This window comes from Pistacia vera, unplaced genomic scaffold (assembly GCF_008641045.1).
Source record: "Pistacia vera cultivar Batoury unplaced genomic scaffold, PisVer_v2 Contig338, whole genome shotgun sequence".
In the NCBI taxonomy this organism is placed as follows: Eukaryota; Viridiplantae; Streptophyta; class Magnoliopsida; order Sapindales; family Anacardiaceae; genus Pistacia; species Pistacia vera.
In genome coordinates, this window is record NW_022196155.1 from 1,838,698 (window position 1) to 1,857,235 (window position 18,538).

General features: G+C 35.3%; 3 protein-coding genes across 3 annotated transcripts; 1 reads left to right on the forward strand and 2 right to left on the reverse strand.

Moving 5' to 3' along the window:
* Positions 1-1,803: 1,803 nt before the first annotated feature.
* On the reverse strand, positions 1,804-6,057 carry LOC116137947 (cation/H(+) antiporter 15-like). Its single transcript, XM_031423639.1, has 4 exons — positions 5,830-6,057; positions 4,772-5,752; positions 3,470-4,663; positions 1,804-2,034 (listed from the first exon to the last, which is right to left on the reverse strand). The coding sequence occupies exons 1-4, from the start codon at positions 6,055-6,057 to the stop codon at positions 1,804-1,806; spliced, it is 2,634 nt and encodes an 877-aa protein (XP_031279499.1).
* A 771-nt stretch (positions 6,058-6,828) lies between these two features.
* LOC116138138 (uncharacterized protein ycf23-like) lies at positions 6,829-8,720 on the forward strand. The gene is given in 9 exon segments (XM_031423883.1): positions 6,829-7,109; positions 7,218-7,283; positions 7,347-7,421; positions 7,501-7,563; positions 7,662-7,721; positions 7,818-7,907; positions 8,001-8,108; positions 8,283-8,405; positions 8,505-8,720. Coding segments are annotated over 9 exon segments (927 nt in total). The 5' UTR covers positions 6,829-6,899; the 3' UTR covers positions 8,637-8,720.
* Positions 8,721-9,063: 343 nt separating this feature from the next.
* LOC116138137 (high mobility group B protein 14) lies at positions 9,064-12,353 on the reverse strand. Its single transcript, XM_031423882.1, has 6 exons — positions 12,194-12,353; positions 11,955-12,110; positions 11,054-11,111; positions 10,863-10,907; positions 9,554-9,634; positions 9,064-9,428 (listed from the first exon to the last, which is right to left on the reverse strand). Exons 1-6 carry the CDS (start codon positions 12,247-12,249, stop codon positions 9,372-9,374), a joined length of 453 nt encoding a protein of 150 aa, XP_031279742.1. The 5' UTR covers positions 12,250-12,353; the 3' UTR covers positions 9,064-9,371.
* Between the last annotated feature and the right edge of the window lie 6,185 nt (positions 12,354-18,538).

Genomic DNA, 18,538 nt, shown 5'->3' on the forward strand with positions numbered 1-18,538 from the left:
AAATAAGAATGCATGCCACCTCAAACTCAATACTAAAATGATGTAAATGATAGTGTCTTGCCTTGGAAGACCAACCCCCATATCTTTTGTGGCGCTACTCAATTTCTGGAAAAAAGCAAAATTTAAAGGTGGCAAGATTATAAACAGATAATATTGGCTCTCTGTCTCTGAGCACGGGCTGGCATTGCCATCATCCTTTGCTTTAACTTTTTCTTCTTCAAACACTCACCAACTCATCATCTGTTTGTTTCGTTGTCCTTTCATTGGCTACTTATCTCACTGTTAATTTAGAATGAAACAAAATGATGACCTCAAGATTGCTTTAACTCAATGGATACATCAAGATTGCTGGTTTTATCATACCATGCGCTGTAATATTAACAGTCATTTCAGAGCATCTTATGAACAACAAAAGATCATGAAGAGATATGATAAAAGTGTAAAAAGCAAACAAAAAGATTATTCTCAACTTTGATTGATTGAATCTTTGAATAAAGATATACGTTAACCCACCATTTTTATACGTAATAGAATAGAATCTCCAGCAGCGAAGGTGTTGACGAATTCACAACTCTTATCTTTAATTTACCTTTCGGAAAGCTCCAAAGAAAACCAAATTCCTGAGGCCTTTTTCCATTTCCCATGAGCTTTTAAAACACTTTCGACCTGGAAACAATATTCTACTCTTGCTTAGCTTAGCTACCTACTGTCAATTTCTGGCATATTCATATTATTTTAGCTTTGATGTTCTGTCGATTCTTTATGCTTTGTAATGTTGTCCCAGAAAAACCCCATTTACGTGTCGGCCATTGATTTGAATTCACATAAAACAGTTTTGATGCCTGCCTGGCTTATCGAATACGACCTCTTGTACAAAATTGGCCATACTCTAAATTTAACTTAATAATAAAGTAAACTTTTCATTCCCTTGATTCTTTCTCTAGGGATTGTATGATCATAGTAACACTTGAAATCCCTTACAAATTAAAATATTATAGAAATTGCTTCATCTGATTACAAAATATTTACATAGAAGTCTTACCGCATCATCTAACTAGCGCGGTGAGACCATCCAATAAAATAGTGGTATGTGTAGTTATATATATGTCAGATTTCTCTTTCATATGTCTGTTAATATTACAATTGATCCATCTTTTATCTTTATCTTTTTTTTTTTTTTTAATGATCGAGAGTGTTCGGACCAATTTACATGCACTTCAACAAATCTCACAGGATCTTAGAACTATCAGTCGAGTAAAAGTTCCAATGGCAACCATATTAGCAACCAAAAAGAAACTCGAACTCAAAATCTTTGAGTAATACATCCAAGAGTCCCTATTGAACCACTCAACCACCCAAGGATTGGTTCATAACTACCCTTTATCATTTATCATTAATTACCAACATGATGAGTCTGTTATTGAATGATATCACCACGTCAATCAGATAACGACGTGATAAGACTGTCTTATATAAGTTTTTATTGATATTACGTTTATAAAATTATTTTTTAAAATTTGTTTTACATTTTTAATTTTAATATTATCTTATATAAGATGGAAAAAAAAAAAAAAAAAAAAATTTTGAACCGTTTCTACTAATTCCACACCTAAATAAGTAGGAAGAGAGGGATTGAAATAGGGTCCACGTGTATCTTATAGGATACATTACTGATTACACACACACCCCTCACAACTCAATGAGTTAACTTCTCCACGTACGTTACCTAACTTTTTTAGTTTGACCCATCAAAACGCGGAGCAGTTATTCCTCCACAACAACTTTGCATTTACGAAACCACCCTCAAAACCATAACAAATGCCGAAACTCTCCCCCGCGTCTCTCAAGAACTTTCCCTCTCTTATATAACCGAACCCATTTCTCGCTCTCTGGGTCTGTTTCTATGTGAACACCAACAACAACTACCAAAACCAGGAGCTCCAAGAAGAAGAAGAAGAAGAAGGTGGTGAAAGGAGGATCATAATAATAAAGATGGGAAGCAGTAGCAGCAGCACAAAGAGTAAGAGATGGGTTCTGTTCAAGAGGTTAATAAAGAGAGAGTCGTTGAGATGGAAGTTCTTGGGGAAGTGGAAGAGGCTGAATCTCCAACTATCTTTCATTGATGATATTCTCTTCAAGTTTGTATCTGTATTTGAAGCTGTTGTGTTGGTTGTCACTCTTTGTTTCTTCTTTGTTTGCTGTGGCTGCCACTTCTAATTCCTACGTATGTATTATTTTTCTTTCTTTCTTTCTTTGTTAACTGTTGTTCTTTAGTTTAGATCTCTTTAATTAAGAGGTTTTTGTGTTGGATCTGAAGGGGGGAGTAAGGGAGAATACTGAAGCTTCGCTGATTTGCATTATAAATTTTACAACTTTATTTGGTTATGTATAGAGCTAATGCTTATTATTAACATGAACCTTCTTCTTCTTCCTCCTGTAATTTGAGAAAGCTTGGCTGGTTGTCTGCAAAAGAATATATATTATATTCTATTTCCATATTGATTCTACTGTAGTTCAACTCAAATATTTTTCAGATAAACGAGGCAGCAAACACAGTCAAAATAACAGTGGAAATGTGTGATGAGTTTGTATTATTCTTTTAAGGCCATTACATGCAGCTTATTCGAGGCTCAACCGCTCAACCATCTAGTAACTTCCTTCTTCCCACTTTTGAAGTCGATTACAGAGATAAAAAAATTCCCTTTCTTATTCAATTAAGTTTTCTGACCAACATTCATAAGACTAAGTACAAACCAAGTCAAATGACAGTCTGTTACCATCTGTCTCTGAAAAGGAGGGTATAATATATATATCAAGAAAACTTATAATGTAAGACATTAGTCTAATCTGAATAGTTTTTCTCTTCTTGGTGAATAACTGTGAGAATTCAAACTCAAATCTCTGTAATACATTCAAGAGTTTTAAGCGTTTAAGCTACTAAAGCTAGTAAGAGATCCGTTTAAGCTACTAAAGTTAGAGGTAGTTTAATTGAATAGTTCTACCTATGTACTTAATTATCCAGCATTTTGACACAAAATACCAATGAGATTCATTGAATAAATTGACTAGGCACCCAGAAAGATGTCCAGTCTGTTCCGGTTGTACTGTTCTGGCCTGGGCCTGCAAAGAAAACTACAGTATTGAAAAGTTGGACTTTGAAACTACATACGCTGATACGCGTCCAAAACTCGTCCAAATTGGTATTCTTATTGTTCTTGAAATGCGCATCTGCAGGAAATATTCAAGCCAACCCAACACGTTACATGAACGTGACCCCATCAACTTACATATGCACTCACGCACGCACGAGGTACACTAGAATTGACGATTACAAAATTTTCCAAAGTAAATATACAAATCCAATCTCACTATGAGTCTGGCCTATTGGGAGTACTGTTTGTAACCCCATTTTTAGAATTCAAACATTAATTTTAACTACTTTTCAATTAAGTTGAAATTCAATCTAAACCTGATTGTCTGTCACCTGGGAGTTCCAGCCATGGATGGAGACCATATTATCATCTCTAGCAACACCGGCGTATTGTTGCACCACCAACACTGAAGATCTTGCAAAATCTGAAAACACCAACATATCTCCAATCGCTCCAATCTCTGGACACTTGCTCCATTCTAACATACCAGCCGTGATTGATGTCTCTATAACTTGTCTTCCTACAATGTACAAGTCAATCTTACCGTGATCCATCCCTCTTAACACTGTTATTGTCTCTTCTGCATTCTTCACCATCTTCTCTTTGTAATTCACTCGTGGCTCTCCCTCTGTCCTCGCCCTGAACTCGTTAATGAATTCTGTGTCAAGCTGTGTTTGATTCTGAATGTCCGGGGAGTATTCTGTTTCTTTTGTACTCGTTCCGGGGTGTAGCCGCACCACTGCTAGTTTAATCGCGTGCTTTGAAGCAGACATTCTCCAGGCATATGCTAGAGCCTCACGGTCGTCCGGACCACCGATGAAAACCATGACTAAACGCTGGATACGGTGCTTGGTATCATCAATTGTGGGTACAGGTACTTCTCGATGAACGAAGATGCCCACTGAGCAGGGAGCATTGTTTAAAACATTCGAGTTCACCTCGCGAAAAGATTGGCTATTGTTTTCCATGGGGATGTTATACCCAAATTGTCTATGAAAAGGAAGTATCATGAAAGCAATGTTTTTGTCATCAGCTAGACCGCATACAACATCATGCATGTTCTTGAGAGGGGACAATACAGTGAGGGTTTGAACTGAGATGGCTGCATGTTGGCTTTCAAAGTTTTCAAGCATGTTGATGATTTGGTCGGAGGAGGAGTCGTCGATGTGTTCGTGCGTGTAGCCTCCGTTCTTGAGCGTGTCATGGACAACGACCAGGGCAGAAGAACGGGCGGGGGCGTCCACAAAGTAGGGAGCGAAGACGTATATAGGGGATTGTTTGGTGGCATTAGAGATGTCAAGGAGGTTTATTATGCCTGATGTGTTATTGACTGAGTGGAGGCACGCCAGGACTCGAAGTTCTGCACCTATTTTCGCTCGTTGTATGGTTCTTCTCTGGAATTGTTTCTGACGTCTTGAGGGCTTATATATGGAAGCCAGGATGGGTTCCACCATGCCAGTCATAATCACAATTGCCAACATTATCACAACATACTCTTCTTCACTCAAAACCTGAAAAAATCGTACCCACATAATTATAAGACTATTCCATTACAAACTTAATAAGATTTAATATGTTTACTGTTTGTTTTGAGCATAGAGGGGAAGAAGAGAGAGTACCTTTTTATCCCAGCCCAGATTGAGGATGACTAAAGCCAAGATCCCTTTGGTGTTCATAAGTATTCCGAGAGGCCAAATTTTTTCAGTGGGCACGTTGAAGAGTAGAGAAATCAAGACAGTACTGAAAATCTTACAAAAACAAGTCATTACCACAATCAGGCAGACGATGTGCCAGTGATGGACATTATAGAGGTTGAATCTTCTCCCGGAAATTGCAAAGAATAACGGCAACAGAAACCCAGAAACAAACACGTCAAATTTTTCTATTAGAACAGACGCAAGCTCCCTGTTCGGCATTATAATCCCGAATACAAAAGCTCCAATTATGGAGTACGTGCCACATATCTCTGTAATAAACGAACATATCACAACCCCAATAAGGGCAAAACAAAAATAATAATCGCTGTGGAGGTCCGAGTTTCCCGTGAAAGTCCGGCGAATAATCCACCTGAGAGCTGGACGGATGACATATATACATAGTAATATGAAGGCAAGGGTAGAAGTAATAGGAGACTGCGAATTCTCGGGACTCAAACGTATTGGTAGAACAATAACCACGAGAATCCAAGAACAAACATCATTCATCTTGGCAACGGACTTGGCCATTTTTCCAATACCAGAATCGAGAAGCTTGAGATTTTTCAAAATGTTAGAAACCACAGGGAAGCCTGTAACAGTAAGGGCGAGACCCCAAAACAAGCAGCCAGTGGGCTCAGTGTGAAAATTCAAGAGGCGTTGAGCGAGAAAAAACAAACCAATTCCCATTCCCATAGGAAGCAATACTGCACCACAAGCGATTTTAAATTCTCTCCTGGTGGCGCGTCTAAGAGAATATACATCCATTTCCAAAGCCATCAAGAATATGTATAAATCAAGAGACAAGTATCCCACTGTCTCTAATGTAGTTACTGTTTTTAAAGGAAAAAAATGGGAGAAGAATTTTGTCTTCCCCAAAAAAGAGGGACCTATCAACACACCAACCTATACAAAATAAAATACAATTAATCAATCAGATCATGTAAAGGAAAATGACACAAGTAAACGTTTCTGAAACTTACGAGAATGTCAGTGACAAAACGGGGTTGATGGAGAGGTTTAAGGAGGATGATGAGGGAGTTATTTATGAAGATGATGAAGGCAAGCTGCACAAGAAGAGAAGGGAGGGAATCGGTGAGGGGGTTCTCACCTTGCCAGAGGCCACTTGTGGAAGTTATATTCAAAATAAAACATGCCTCAGAAACATTTACTTCGTACTTGTGGAGGTCATTTTGTGAATGCTCATCCATTTTTCTGTGTTTATCTTCTCCGATCTCAGCTTCTTATCAGAACCATCCTGCACAACTTGTTAATGTCTAAACCGAACACAAGTTAAAATTAGTTCTTGTTATGCCCAACTTGAAGTGAGTTGGTTTAGATTCCACCTTAATTTAGTTCTCACATTTGTGTAACCCTTAGTCATTCAATTGGTCAAATTCGTGATGGATGACATGTCGTCTTTCACTTTTATTTTCACAACTACAGTACTCTCTTGGTCCTCTTGGAGCTGGAGTATGAAGAGGCCATCTCGTGTCGTCATCGCATATGTGGACGCAATGTCGTCTTTACTTTTGCTGTGACATGCCGCTTTCTACAATAGCCACAGAAATAGTGAAATACTACAAACAACCGTCCAGTCCCTTTGGTTATTGATAAAGATATCCATTAAAATATATACTGTATTGTTAATTTCAGGGTCCTAAAATATTAGTCGAGACAGTGTATACACAAGCTAAGTCGAACACTTCCGGTCAAAACAAAAAAAAAAAACTATGGACAACTGGGTAAAGTAAAACAAAGGAAAAAATCAACACTTTTGTCTTATAATTTTCATATAAAATATTCTAATCACGTTAGTTAGCACTAGTTAATTACTGAAAAATAATTTGAAGAAACTTTTCTCTTATCAGTAAAAAACAAAAAATTTAGAATTGGGTGGTTGAATTTTAATTATGATCTTTTTACTTGTAAGATATAGATAAACGCACCAAAATATCTTAGCTTTGAATGAAACAGTAGTTTTAAAGCGGCCAAAAACCTCTTATCTGTTCATTTCTCCAAGTTATCTACGCTTGAGTAAGAGATTTGAGAGATGCATTCCTCAATATGCATGCCACTTTCACCTTCTTCTCAGTCTTTATTACTGAAACCATTCAACAATCCTCTTCTGGGTACTTTTCCTTCTGCTAATAAACAACAATCTTCATCCCTGAAAAAAGCAGCTTCTTTCACTACCACTGCCCTTCTCTCCACTACCAAAGACTCGGTCTTGAAGGAGTTCCATCAACGAAGAGCTCTCAAGGTACTTACCATTATAATTTATTCCCCTTTTACTTGTGTAGAAACTGGCTGCTTAGAATTATAATATGTCTTGAAATTTGGATGTAATTGGGACTCTGCACTTTTGCAGATTATATCTGGTTTGCAGAATTTTGATACAGACAATGTTGCTTCAGTTGTTACTGCTGCGGACAAGGTTAGTTTTTCCAGTTACATTAATTAAATTGTTCTGAAAATTGACACTTCACGGTTATTGCAGGGAGGAGCAACTCATGTCGATATAGCTTGTGACCCTGAGTTGGTGAAGTTGGCTGTCAGCTTAACTTCTCTTCCTGTAAATTCTTATTCCTTCTTAATCTTTAAAAGGGTTCATTCTTTTCTCGAATGAAAACACTAATGAATATGATTTCCAGGTTTGTGTTTCTTCCGTGGATCCTGCACAATTTTTAGCTGCTGTTGATGCTGGAGCACTAATGGTTTGACCAAAACTGTACTTGAATTCTTCTTACTGCCATGCTAATGGATTTAAAATAATGATTTGGTTAATGTGGTGTTGAGTTGATGGCCTATGCAGGTGGAGATTGGAAATTATGATTCCTTTTATGAGAAGGGCAGGTATTGAGATTAACAAAAAGTGGTGTCAAAGTACCAATTTCTTAAAGCAATTTGAGCAAAGCCCTCATAACTCTTGTTGTTGTATGTTTTCAATTTGTAATTCTGCTGATTGCAGATACTAAATCTAACAAAGGAGACTAAGAGGATTCTTCCATCTGTGACTCTATCAGTCACTGTGCCTCACACGCTTAGCCTCCCTGATCAGGTTACAAACACCGCTTTTGCCTCGAGAGTTTTTGAGTCCATATTTAATGCTCCATTCAATTTGATACAAAGCAAGCTTTTGCATATTCAACAGGTCAAGCTTGCAGAGTTGCTGGAACAGGAAGGTGTTGACATCATCCAAACTGAGGGAGGAAAATGTTCCAGTCCTTCAAAATCCGGCGTTCTCGGATTGATCGAGAAGGTAAAAATACGCAACACAAACACCGTTGAAAGGAAGTCTCTCTCTGAGTCTTCTGGACATTAACATACTTGGATGAATTAAATGCAACTCTTAAGGTTTTCTGGGCAGTCCCGTAGATTAATAGTGAAGTTAGTTTTTATCCTAGATTTTGACAACCAAATCTGTTGATTATAGGCATCACCAACACTAGCCGCGGCATATTCTATTTCAAGGGCAGTCAAGATTCCGGTGATGTGTGCATCTGGAATAAGTGTAGTTACTGCACCAATGGCCATTACAGCTGGAGCTGCCGGCGTGGTATGTACAAACTTTAATAATCTAATTCTGAATCTAGTGAACCATTTATCTGTTATATCTCAGACAAATAAACTCATATCGGTGATGTTTTTAATATAGGGCGTCGGCTCTGCAATTAACAAGCTAAATGATGTTGTTGCGATGGTAGCAGAGGTCCGAAGTTTAGCTGATTCACTAAGCATGTCAGCTAATAGAATAGCTGTGCCTGAGGAAAAATCTTTCAAACTGTAAAACATACAAAAATTTTGAAGCCCCTTTCAACCTTTCTTCTCCACTTCCTGCATTTGCTAGCTAGTAATTAAAAATAAAAGCAAGTGTATTGAACTCACTCAAGCAGAGTATTTTGTTCATCAATTTTCTGCTTACAATGGAGGGTAGATGAACTCAAGAGACATAAAAGGGTAGGTTGCACCAAATCAATTGAAGTTTCACAGGATTTCTTCTGATATTGCCAGTCCAGCATTTCTTTAATAATAATCATAATGCTTTGTAGGCATATTGATCTGCTAATCATGTAATGACAATCTAGCAAAATGTCTCTCATTCTCACTGACCCTCGCAGAATGAACTTCTCTTGTTCCACTGTCAGATCTTTGGAACAGAAGTAACACTTAAAAAGTTATAAGAGATAGCGAGGATTTGATGTAACTCTTAAAAATATTAAGAATAAAAATCACTGAAGCCTAATCCCAGCTTTACAACTGCTTGGCAACAGCTTTATATCATAGTGTCAATGAGGATTCTCTCAAGAACACAATTTTGATTATAATCACATTAACTGTCAAATCCTCTCTGTAGTGACCTAAATGCAACTGCCAAACAGTAATTTACAAATGAAAATACAGACATTAACAAAATCAATGCAAAAGATAAACCAATAGAGACCGCGTAAAGTAATTACAACTACTAGCCCATGTACCTCCTACTCCCATTGAAATAATGTTCTTCTATTACAACAGCAATCCTTTAGGCATACTCATCAAACTCCGAGTCATCTTCAGTTTCTGGGCCTTCACCACTTTCCTGCAAGAATATATTGATGGAAGATAATTTGTTTAATATATTTGATTGTGCAACTAATGAACATTACATAATAACAATGAAAGCAAGCGTTTTACGACATTTGAAAGAAAATGCATAGCAGGTACCTGTCTTTTGATATAATCTGCCATGGCTCTGTCAAACTCTGCTCGTTTCTCAGTGGCTATATCATAATATTGAACTTTTTCCTACAGGTAGAGAATACAGATTAAAGGCTAGACAGCTCTACCAACCACTTTTATCATTTCAATCTTAGCAAACAATTAAGCGATATATCATAATATTTTAAAATATTCTTTTGAAAATGGATATGTTCCAAGGAAACATCCAAAAATAAGAAAACCACAATTATACTTTCATGATTTCATGCATGTGCACAGCTAAGAACATACATCAAAAGCATTTATTTTGTTCATGTGTTGTCCAATTAAAAGATAAACATAACGCACCTTCTATACAAAAAATTTAGATGTTTGTGGCCAAGTCCATCTTATAAATGTGCATGGTCTGGGTCTGTACTAAAAACATAACTAATGTTGTACTTTTACTCCTTTCCTATCAAACTTACAAATAATAAATGTGTTTGCTAACACCTACTCTAACTCTTGAAATTAATAGTGCAGACTTATTTGATAATGAAAAGTTCACTTCAAATAAATCTACCAGTACTTTTGATGAACAGAACACCCAACACACAATTATCAGGGAGAATAGAAAGGCGTATTTGTGATGAGATACCACATAAAGTATCCTTATTTATGTTGATAAAATTTGCAGAACATCATAAAATAGAGATAAAAGGAGCCCCTGTAGATTCTTGAGATGAACCCAGAGAACTAGCAAGGTGCTAGTATTCTCAATGGCAGATTAATTGTCAAAAACATTCTGATAATTGACCGAAACACAATCAAGATAAATTTTAGTCACACGACATACCAGAATGACTAACAAGCAACTATAAACTATTACAATAAGATCAAGGTGAAGAGGAAAATATATACTATCAATGAGAAGAGTAAATTCACTTTTAGCTCACATGAAAATCCCATTTCATTTAACAGAACTGAGGTAGATTAAGACACATCACATATTGATAGCGAAAAACAATTGAACCATAACACTGATGAAAGCCAGCAGAACTTTATCGTTGTACATGAACAATATGATATCAGGGGATTTATGTAACAAATAATAAATTAATATGATGATTATTTGTAACTCTTATATCCATAGTATCTAAGAAAATCCTATTTAGTTCACACACTCCAAACAAAATAGGTGGCATTAATCCAGGCAATACTGAACCGCAGAAGATGCTTAGGCCTTAGAGACAATCTATAATTGGTACTACAAAAACACCATGTCCATCCTATACACCAATGGAAAATTATACTGAACTAAACAGGTGATACAAACCTCATAAGTCATAGTTTTCCACTTCTCTCCACATGCCTTGCCAATCTGAAACCAAAAGATAATATAGTTCATTTACCATAAGAGAGAGAGTAAAAGTGATAAATTATAAGAAAACAAGAGAAAGAGAAAAAGAGAGAGAGAGAGAGAGAGAGAGAGAGTGATAAACTACAGGAAAATGATCCAGTACATACAACACGCATTGACTTGACATCTGGATTCTGCTCTTGAAATTCTTTACGAAAATCCTCCCTTGAAAATCAGAGAATAATTTAGTTAAGAAATTCATATCCTAAAGAAATTATGGTTTTGCATATAGCAGATAATAACTTCTCTAAAACTTATAGTTAATATGCTTCAAATGAGCCATAAAGCTTATAGGTATCATGCTTCAATTGAGGCAATACTGATCATTTACCAGAATAAAAGAAGTAACTAAGGGTGATTTTAAAATCAATGAAAAGAAAAGTGAGTATAGCCAGACAAATTAGCCCCATTAAATTTATAGAAAAAAGTTTGTAGCACTAACTTATAATGCTTCTAAAAGTGCAGAAGATCTAGAGCACATAATAGGTGAATTCAACCAAACGTCACTGCAAAAACTTCCCAGTTATAAGTGATGAAAATAAGATGGGACATGAGCAGAGATAACTAACAGAAAAACCATCCCGAAGAGCACAATCAACTTACAACGCACTGAGATAAGTTTTGACTTCATTATGCAAGATGTAGCCTAATGCAATATACTAATTAAGCAACTGTAAATAAGTCAAACAACTCAAGAATGCACTAAAGCAGGACAAGTCTCTCAAAACCAAGCTTTTATCTGTAATTAACAACTAATAAATCTTGTTTCCTTTACTGTGCATAGACAAAATCCTGTCAATTTACACTCTATTAAAAGAAATCTCCATTTCATTAGAGTTCTCATGTCATCCTATATTACCACTTCACTTCTTCCACACTTTCCATTTGCTTCTTGTTTTTTTACACTTCATAAACTAAGAGCTACTTAGATAATTAAGAATAAATACAAAAAATAATAATAATAATAATAAACCAAAAACAAATATGTAAATAAATAAAAAGACATACAAGAAGTAGAAGAAAGCAGTAGGGGGTTTCTTAGGCTTCTTAGCTTCGAATTTGTCATGTTTCTTCTTATGCTTCACTGAAAGTTTCTTTGCTGAGCTGGCACTCCTCTCTTTCTCTCCGCTAACAACACTCTGCCGTTTTCTCAACACCATTCTCCTGCACAATTCGAAGTAACACGCCGTTTAGTAAAAAAAAAAAAATTATAAGAAGAAGAAGAAGAAAGTAATAGATAATTATACTGATTGGAGGGTGAGGAAGCTGAAGATGACTGAGATTCCGTTGCTTTCTTCGCCATCTTCACTCCAGAGCTTCGAGAACTTAGTTTGCTTTGTGTCGCCTCCCCTCAACTCGTGGACACGATATCTGAGTTGTGACTTGTGAGTCGTGTGTGGTTTCTGTTTTCATAACAGAAGGGTACAAAGACTAAACGCTGCGTTTAGAGAAAATGAATTGTGATTTCAAAACGCAGCATTGGATTGCTTTTTAGTTTATTAAATGAGTTGTGTATATAATTTAATTTAATTATGGAAATTATTAATTATGTAGACTTGTTTATACAAATATTCATACGGAAAAGGATCAATTTTATACACAAAAGATTAATATTACACTCATAATCTCTTCTTACAAACTTTTTCTCACAACCTTGATGTGGTAGCTCAAAATTAGTTAACCACAATTTATCAAGCAAAATTCATTACGAACTGTCACATCGGGGTTGTGAGAGAAAGTTGTAGATGCAGCATTTTCCTATACAAAATTATAAGCATACAATTTCTTTCGAATAATGCTACACTTACAAAAATATCTATACAAAGTGATGTGACCAAAAATTAATAGAATAGTGAATATAATCAAGCTTAATGTCATTTCAAGTTTTAGTTTTGCTATTTTAATTTTAATTAAACAATTAAAATTCTTATAGTTTAAAAAAAAAAAAAAAAGAGGAAGGGTTTCCCACCCCAGTTTTTTAAATAACTTTTCAACCCCTTAAAATGAAACAATTACAAAGTTCCACCCAATTTTAAATTTCGAACATTAAATCTAATTATTAAGGGCATTTTTGTCTTTTTATCCGCATATATACATTTCTACTTCCCTAACCTTAAAGAAACCCTAATCTTTTGTCAAAGTTTTCACAAATTCAAAAAGGTCCCATTAATTGTGATGGGTATTTTTTATTTTGCTTTTTATTTTTATTTTCTTGGGTTATAGATTTAAAGTTTTGGAATTTTGATTTTGCTTTTGTTATGGTTAGCGATGAATTTGGAGATGTAAGATGAGATGAAGTTTCGATGTTTATGCGTTTGGAGAGATTTATGGTGTAAAGTTTTGATTTTGTGTAGCGTGTTGTGAAATTGTAATTGATGAATAAGAGGATATTGATGCTAAAATTTAAAACATTTCAGGTGTGTTTGGTATGAGGTAATGTTGGATTATTAAGGTAATAACATCTTATATTACTTGATTACCACGTTTCATTGTCAAGTAATATAAGATTCCGATAATTTTTCAAAACCAGTAGTAGTTACTATTGGTAATATATGAGGTAATCTGATTACCTCTATTTTTTTAGGTATTTTAAGATTTATTGGTAATCTTATTTTTGTTACAATTTTACTCCTTATTAATAAAATATTTGGACAATCATGCCCTTGTTTTAAAAACAATTTACATTAATCTACCATTACAATTTTACCCATGTTTAATTAAGTTTTTGGACAATAATGCCCTTATATTTAAAACAAATTGCAGATCATCTAACCACCACTGCCGACAGCTTGCCAACCACCACTAGCAACCACTAGAAGTAGCAAGAGTCTCCGTTAAGGCCATTTCTGGCCATATTGATGGCCAAAAACGGCCAGATGGCCGTAGATCTGGTCGTTAATGGTCATATCAATGGATCTGGTCGTTAATAGCCATATCTGGCTATATATGGCCATCAACGGCCCAATCTATCACGATTTGGCCATTTTCGGCCGACCGTGTGCCGTTGGGTTGCTGGTTGTTGGCGGTTGACAGTGGTTGGGTTGCTGGGGATGCATTCGTTGATTTTCCAAACTTTTATTATGGGGTTATTTTCGCTAAGTTTTAAATGTAGGGGGTTACAAATAATCTAAATAATAATATAACAATAATATTTAATAAGAGGGCAATTTAGTAATTTAAATAACATGCTCGCATATATAAATCTTCCCAACCAAATATATTAATATAACATATCCATCAATTTATTCCAACCAACCAAACACATTTCCCTAAACATTCACATTAATCTTCAAGATAATCTATTTTTCCATTAATATAACATTACCAGTAATACAATATTCTCAAAACCAAATGCACTCTTCTAAATATTTTAGTAACTTCAGATAATAAAGTAATTTATTGATTTAATTAATAGTTTTAAAGGGTAAAAAGAGTATTTCAATGGTCAAATCTAGTTAAAGGGATATTTTCAGGGACGTAAACTAAAGTTGGGTGGAACTTTGTAATTTTTGCATTCAAGAGATGGGAAAATGTGGTTTCGTCAAAATTTGGGTGGAAAATGTATTTCGACCACAAAATAAATAAATAAAGAGATTGTGTGGTAACATGTGTCCATCCACCGCCTTAACATGAGGCGGTGGGGTAGTCAAAAGGAGGTGGGGGGTTTTTCTATAGAAAAATAATATCCTTACAAAGACCCATACAGAGAGGGCTACAAAGTGACATCATCCAGAAGAAAAAAACAAAGAAAAAACGGAAAGAGAGAGAGAGAGAGAGAGAGAGAGAGAGAAATCATGAAAATCAAGGGTGGTGATTGTCTTTGTATGCCCCATTTGTATGTGTCTTTGTAAAACTAGCATTGCTCTTTTCTATAATACCCCCCTCCCTTTCATTCGTATATCTTACAAATATTTGAGAAGTTTTAAGTAATATCAATCAAGTCCCACAACTCTCAATTCTCTTGCTTTATCCATTCTATCTTTATTTGTTAGTTTATTTCCTATCTGAGTTAATTATTATATAACACGTTATCAGCACGAAGAGCTCAACAAATATAATGGTGCATACCTACTAAAAGTACGTATTTTCAACCCTACAAGTAGGGGTGTTCAGTTCCGGGTACCCTACACTTTTTGAAGGAACCGGAATCGGAACCGGAACCGACGGTTCCTTGAAATTTGGAACCAGAACCGGAACTGACGGTTCTGGTTCCTAGGTACCCAGAACCAGAACCTGTAACAACGGTTTCGGTTCTAGTTCTGGGTACCCTGTAAAATTACATCACCCCCCCCCCCAAAAAAAGTTTTTAAAATGGCAAAAAAAATCCTTAAAAACTTACAAATACCCCCCACCTGGCACTTGTTAACAAAAATAAAATTACAATTATAAATTCAAAATTACAAACTCCATTACTTTGTAAAGGTAGATTTTAAAAAATCAAACCAACTTACTTTAAATGTTATGAAATATAAATATAAATGTATTCACATTACTTTTTCTACAAAAGTTTTTATTAACCCCCCTAATCTTTAATTTTATTTTATATTAGTCTTGGTTCCTGGTTCCTGGTTCTGGTTCCGATTCCTAACTATAGGACCGGAATCGGAACCACACAGTAACGGTTCCAAAAATTTGGAACCAGAACCTACCCATTGACGACTGGTTCTAGGTAGGAACCGGAACCAAACCCAAGGTACCCGTCGGTTCCAGTTCCAACCGGTTCTTTTAAACACCCCTACCTACAAGCATTATTTAATTTCTATTTCCGCCTTTATGGTCGGATTTATTTATTATTGTTTAATTCCACCTCCATGGTCAGATTTATTTATTACTATTAAATTTCGCATTTATGGTCGGATTTATTTATTATTGCTAAATTCAGCCTTTATGGTTGGATCTACTTATTATTGTTAAATTCCGCCTTTATGGTCGGATCTACTTGTTATTATCAAATTCCGCCTTTATAGTTGGATCAGTTTATTATTGTTAAATGTCGCTTTAATGGTTGGACTATTTATTATTGTTATATACCGCCTTCATGGTCAGACCTATTCACTATTGTTGAATACCGCTTTCATGGTCGGATCTGTTTATTCTTGTTACTTACAATCTTTATGGTTAGATGTGTTTTTATTATATTTTCGATAACCAATGTTAGCAATTATGCTTCCATATTATATTTGATAAATGAACTTAAAGTTCCATAAATGAATATCGTTTTAGAACATGAAGTTCTAAATACTAATTACAAACATGAAGTTTGTAAAACAGAGAAAAAAAAAAAAATTGACCTGAAGTTCCATACCATGAAAATGAAGTTCTGTAAACATCATTACTAATGTAAATTTTTTTTTTTAAAGATGGACTTCGAAACTGAGACATCGATATCCAGTAATGGTGAAGACATTTGTATAGTAGATAGTGCAACAACACACACCATCCTTCGAGATAGAAAATATTTCTTAGGTTTGACCTTTATTGAGACTAAAATAAATACCATATCAGGATCTAAAAAAATTATTGAGGGCTCTGGAAGAGCAAAACTCATGTTAACAAGCGGAATTAAATTAAGTATCCATGATGCTTTATATTCTAGCAAATCTAGAAGAAATTTGCTTAGTTTCAAAGATATACAACTCAATGGATACCATATTGAAACTTAAGTGAAAATGATGGAGAATTTCTATGCATCATTGCTAATATTTCATGCCAGAAGCATGTATTGGAGAAACTCCCTGCTTTTTCATCAAGGTGATATTACACATTCCTGAAGAATGTTGAAGTATATACAGTTACGAGCCAGAAGTTCACTGATCCTAAAATTTTTAAGATTTGGCATAACCGTCTTGGTCACCCAGGATCTACTATGATGCGTAGAATCACAGAAAACTCACATGAGCACCCATTAAAGAACCTGAAGATTATGTCACCTAATGAGAGTGCTTGTATTGCTTGCTCACAAAGTAAATTGGTACTTAAGTCATCCATCACTAAAGTTGGTGTAGAATCCTCATTATTTTTACAAAGAATTCATAGGGACATATATGGACCTATTCATCCACCATGTGGACCTTTTCGCTACTTTATAGTACTGATTGACGCATCGGTAAGATGGTAACATACTTGTCTACTATCTACCCGTAATGTTGGCTCTATTAGATTGCTGACACAAATTATTAGGTTACGGGCACACTTTCCAGATTACCCAATTAAAGCAAGCCGTCTGGACAATGTTGGTGAGTTTACCTCAAAGACATTTGATGATTATTGTACAACAATGGGAATTGATGCTAAGCACCCAGTACCACATGTACATACCCAGAATGGTATGGCAGAGTCATTTATAAAGTGTATCCAATTAATTGCAAGAACTTTGTTATTGTTAGGAATTGATCTACCCAACGCAGCGGAGAAACAAAAATCAAAAGGATGAATCGATTCCTTTTATGCCAAGATCCAAGTATAGATTATATATTTTACATGTTATCAAATAAAATTCTGCACAAAATAATATCAATCCAGACAAGGATCAGAGATCTTACACACGTTTGGAGGCTCCATCAAATGTCTTTGAATCTACTTCGCTACCGATTCAACATAAAACCGAATGAACAGTGATCCACACGAAGACAATCCGAAGAACCAAAGATGTATTTGCTAGATCCACAAATTGGCTTCAAGAATCAAGCTTGAATCAAAGAAAAACTTTGATTCAAAACCAAGGGGAGAACATGAGATAAGGGTGAAAGGGGCTGCCTTTTTCTCTCCTTTTAATTTAATGAATAATCCATTAATCTCTTAACACAACTTGCACTTATATAGTGCAAGTTGTTGAAACCCTATTCCTATAAGGAATACACATGGGTTCCAACTCTAGTCCACCCTTGTGTCCAAACACCCTTCTCATTGTATTTTATTTTTAATTCATTATTATTATAATTAAAATCAATTAATATATTCATAAAATATATTAACATTTAATTAATAATAATAATTCATTTAAATATATACATACATATATTTAAATACAATCTCACTAATTTAATTTTAATATTAAATTAAATATAGGCAACAACCTCAGCAAATTTAATTGCACTGTGAGATTACCAAAATACCGTTTCATCCTAAAAGACGAAAATATCCCTTGAACAAAACGATCCTTAAATTATCTTCTAAGTGTGTCACCTGTAAGCTCCTCATCATACTGGCAGACCAAGATTGGCCATTAGCAAGGCATCATGGCCACCCGATAGATTCAGATTTAGCAAAATAGCTACCTATCAACGATATGGTTATCATGCAATCAAATCCTTTTATCATCTGTTATTTCATAGAGACTAAGGTACATAAATAGTGTCAACCTCAGTTGCTCTCGATATCTTTGTATTAAGTTACTAGACCAATGACTAGATAAATAAATTGGATTTAGCAACAATTCAATCCCATTGTGGCCACAGTTTTAGTGTCATTGTCATACACTGAACTGTGTCGTGAGATAACTTCTCCCGTACCCAGGAGTGATAAATCCTCTGTCGATCCATTATAGTCTTGATACACTCCTTGATGTAGCCAATTACTACTGTATTGATAGC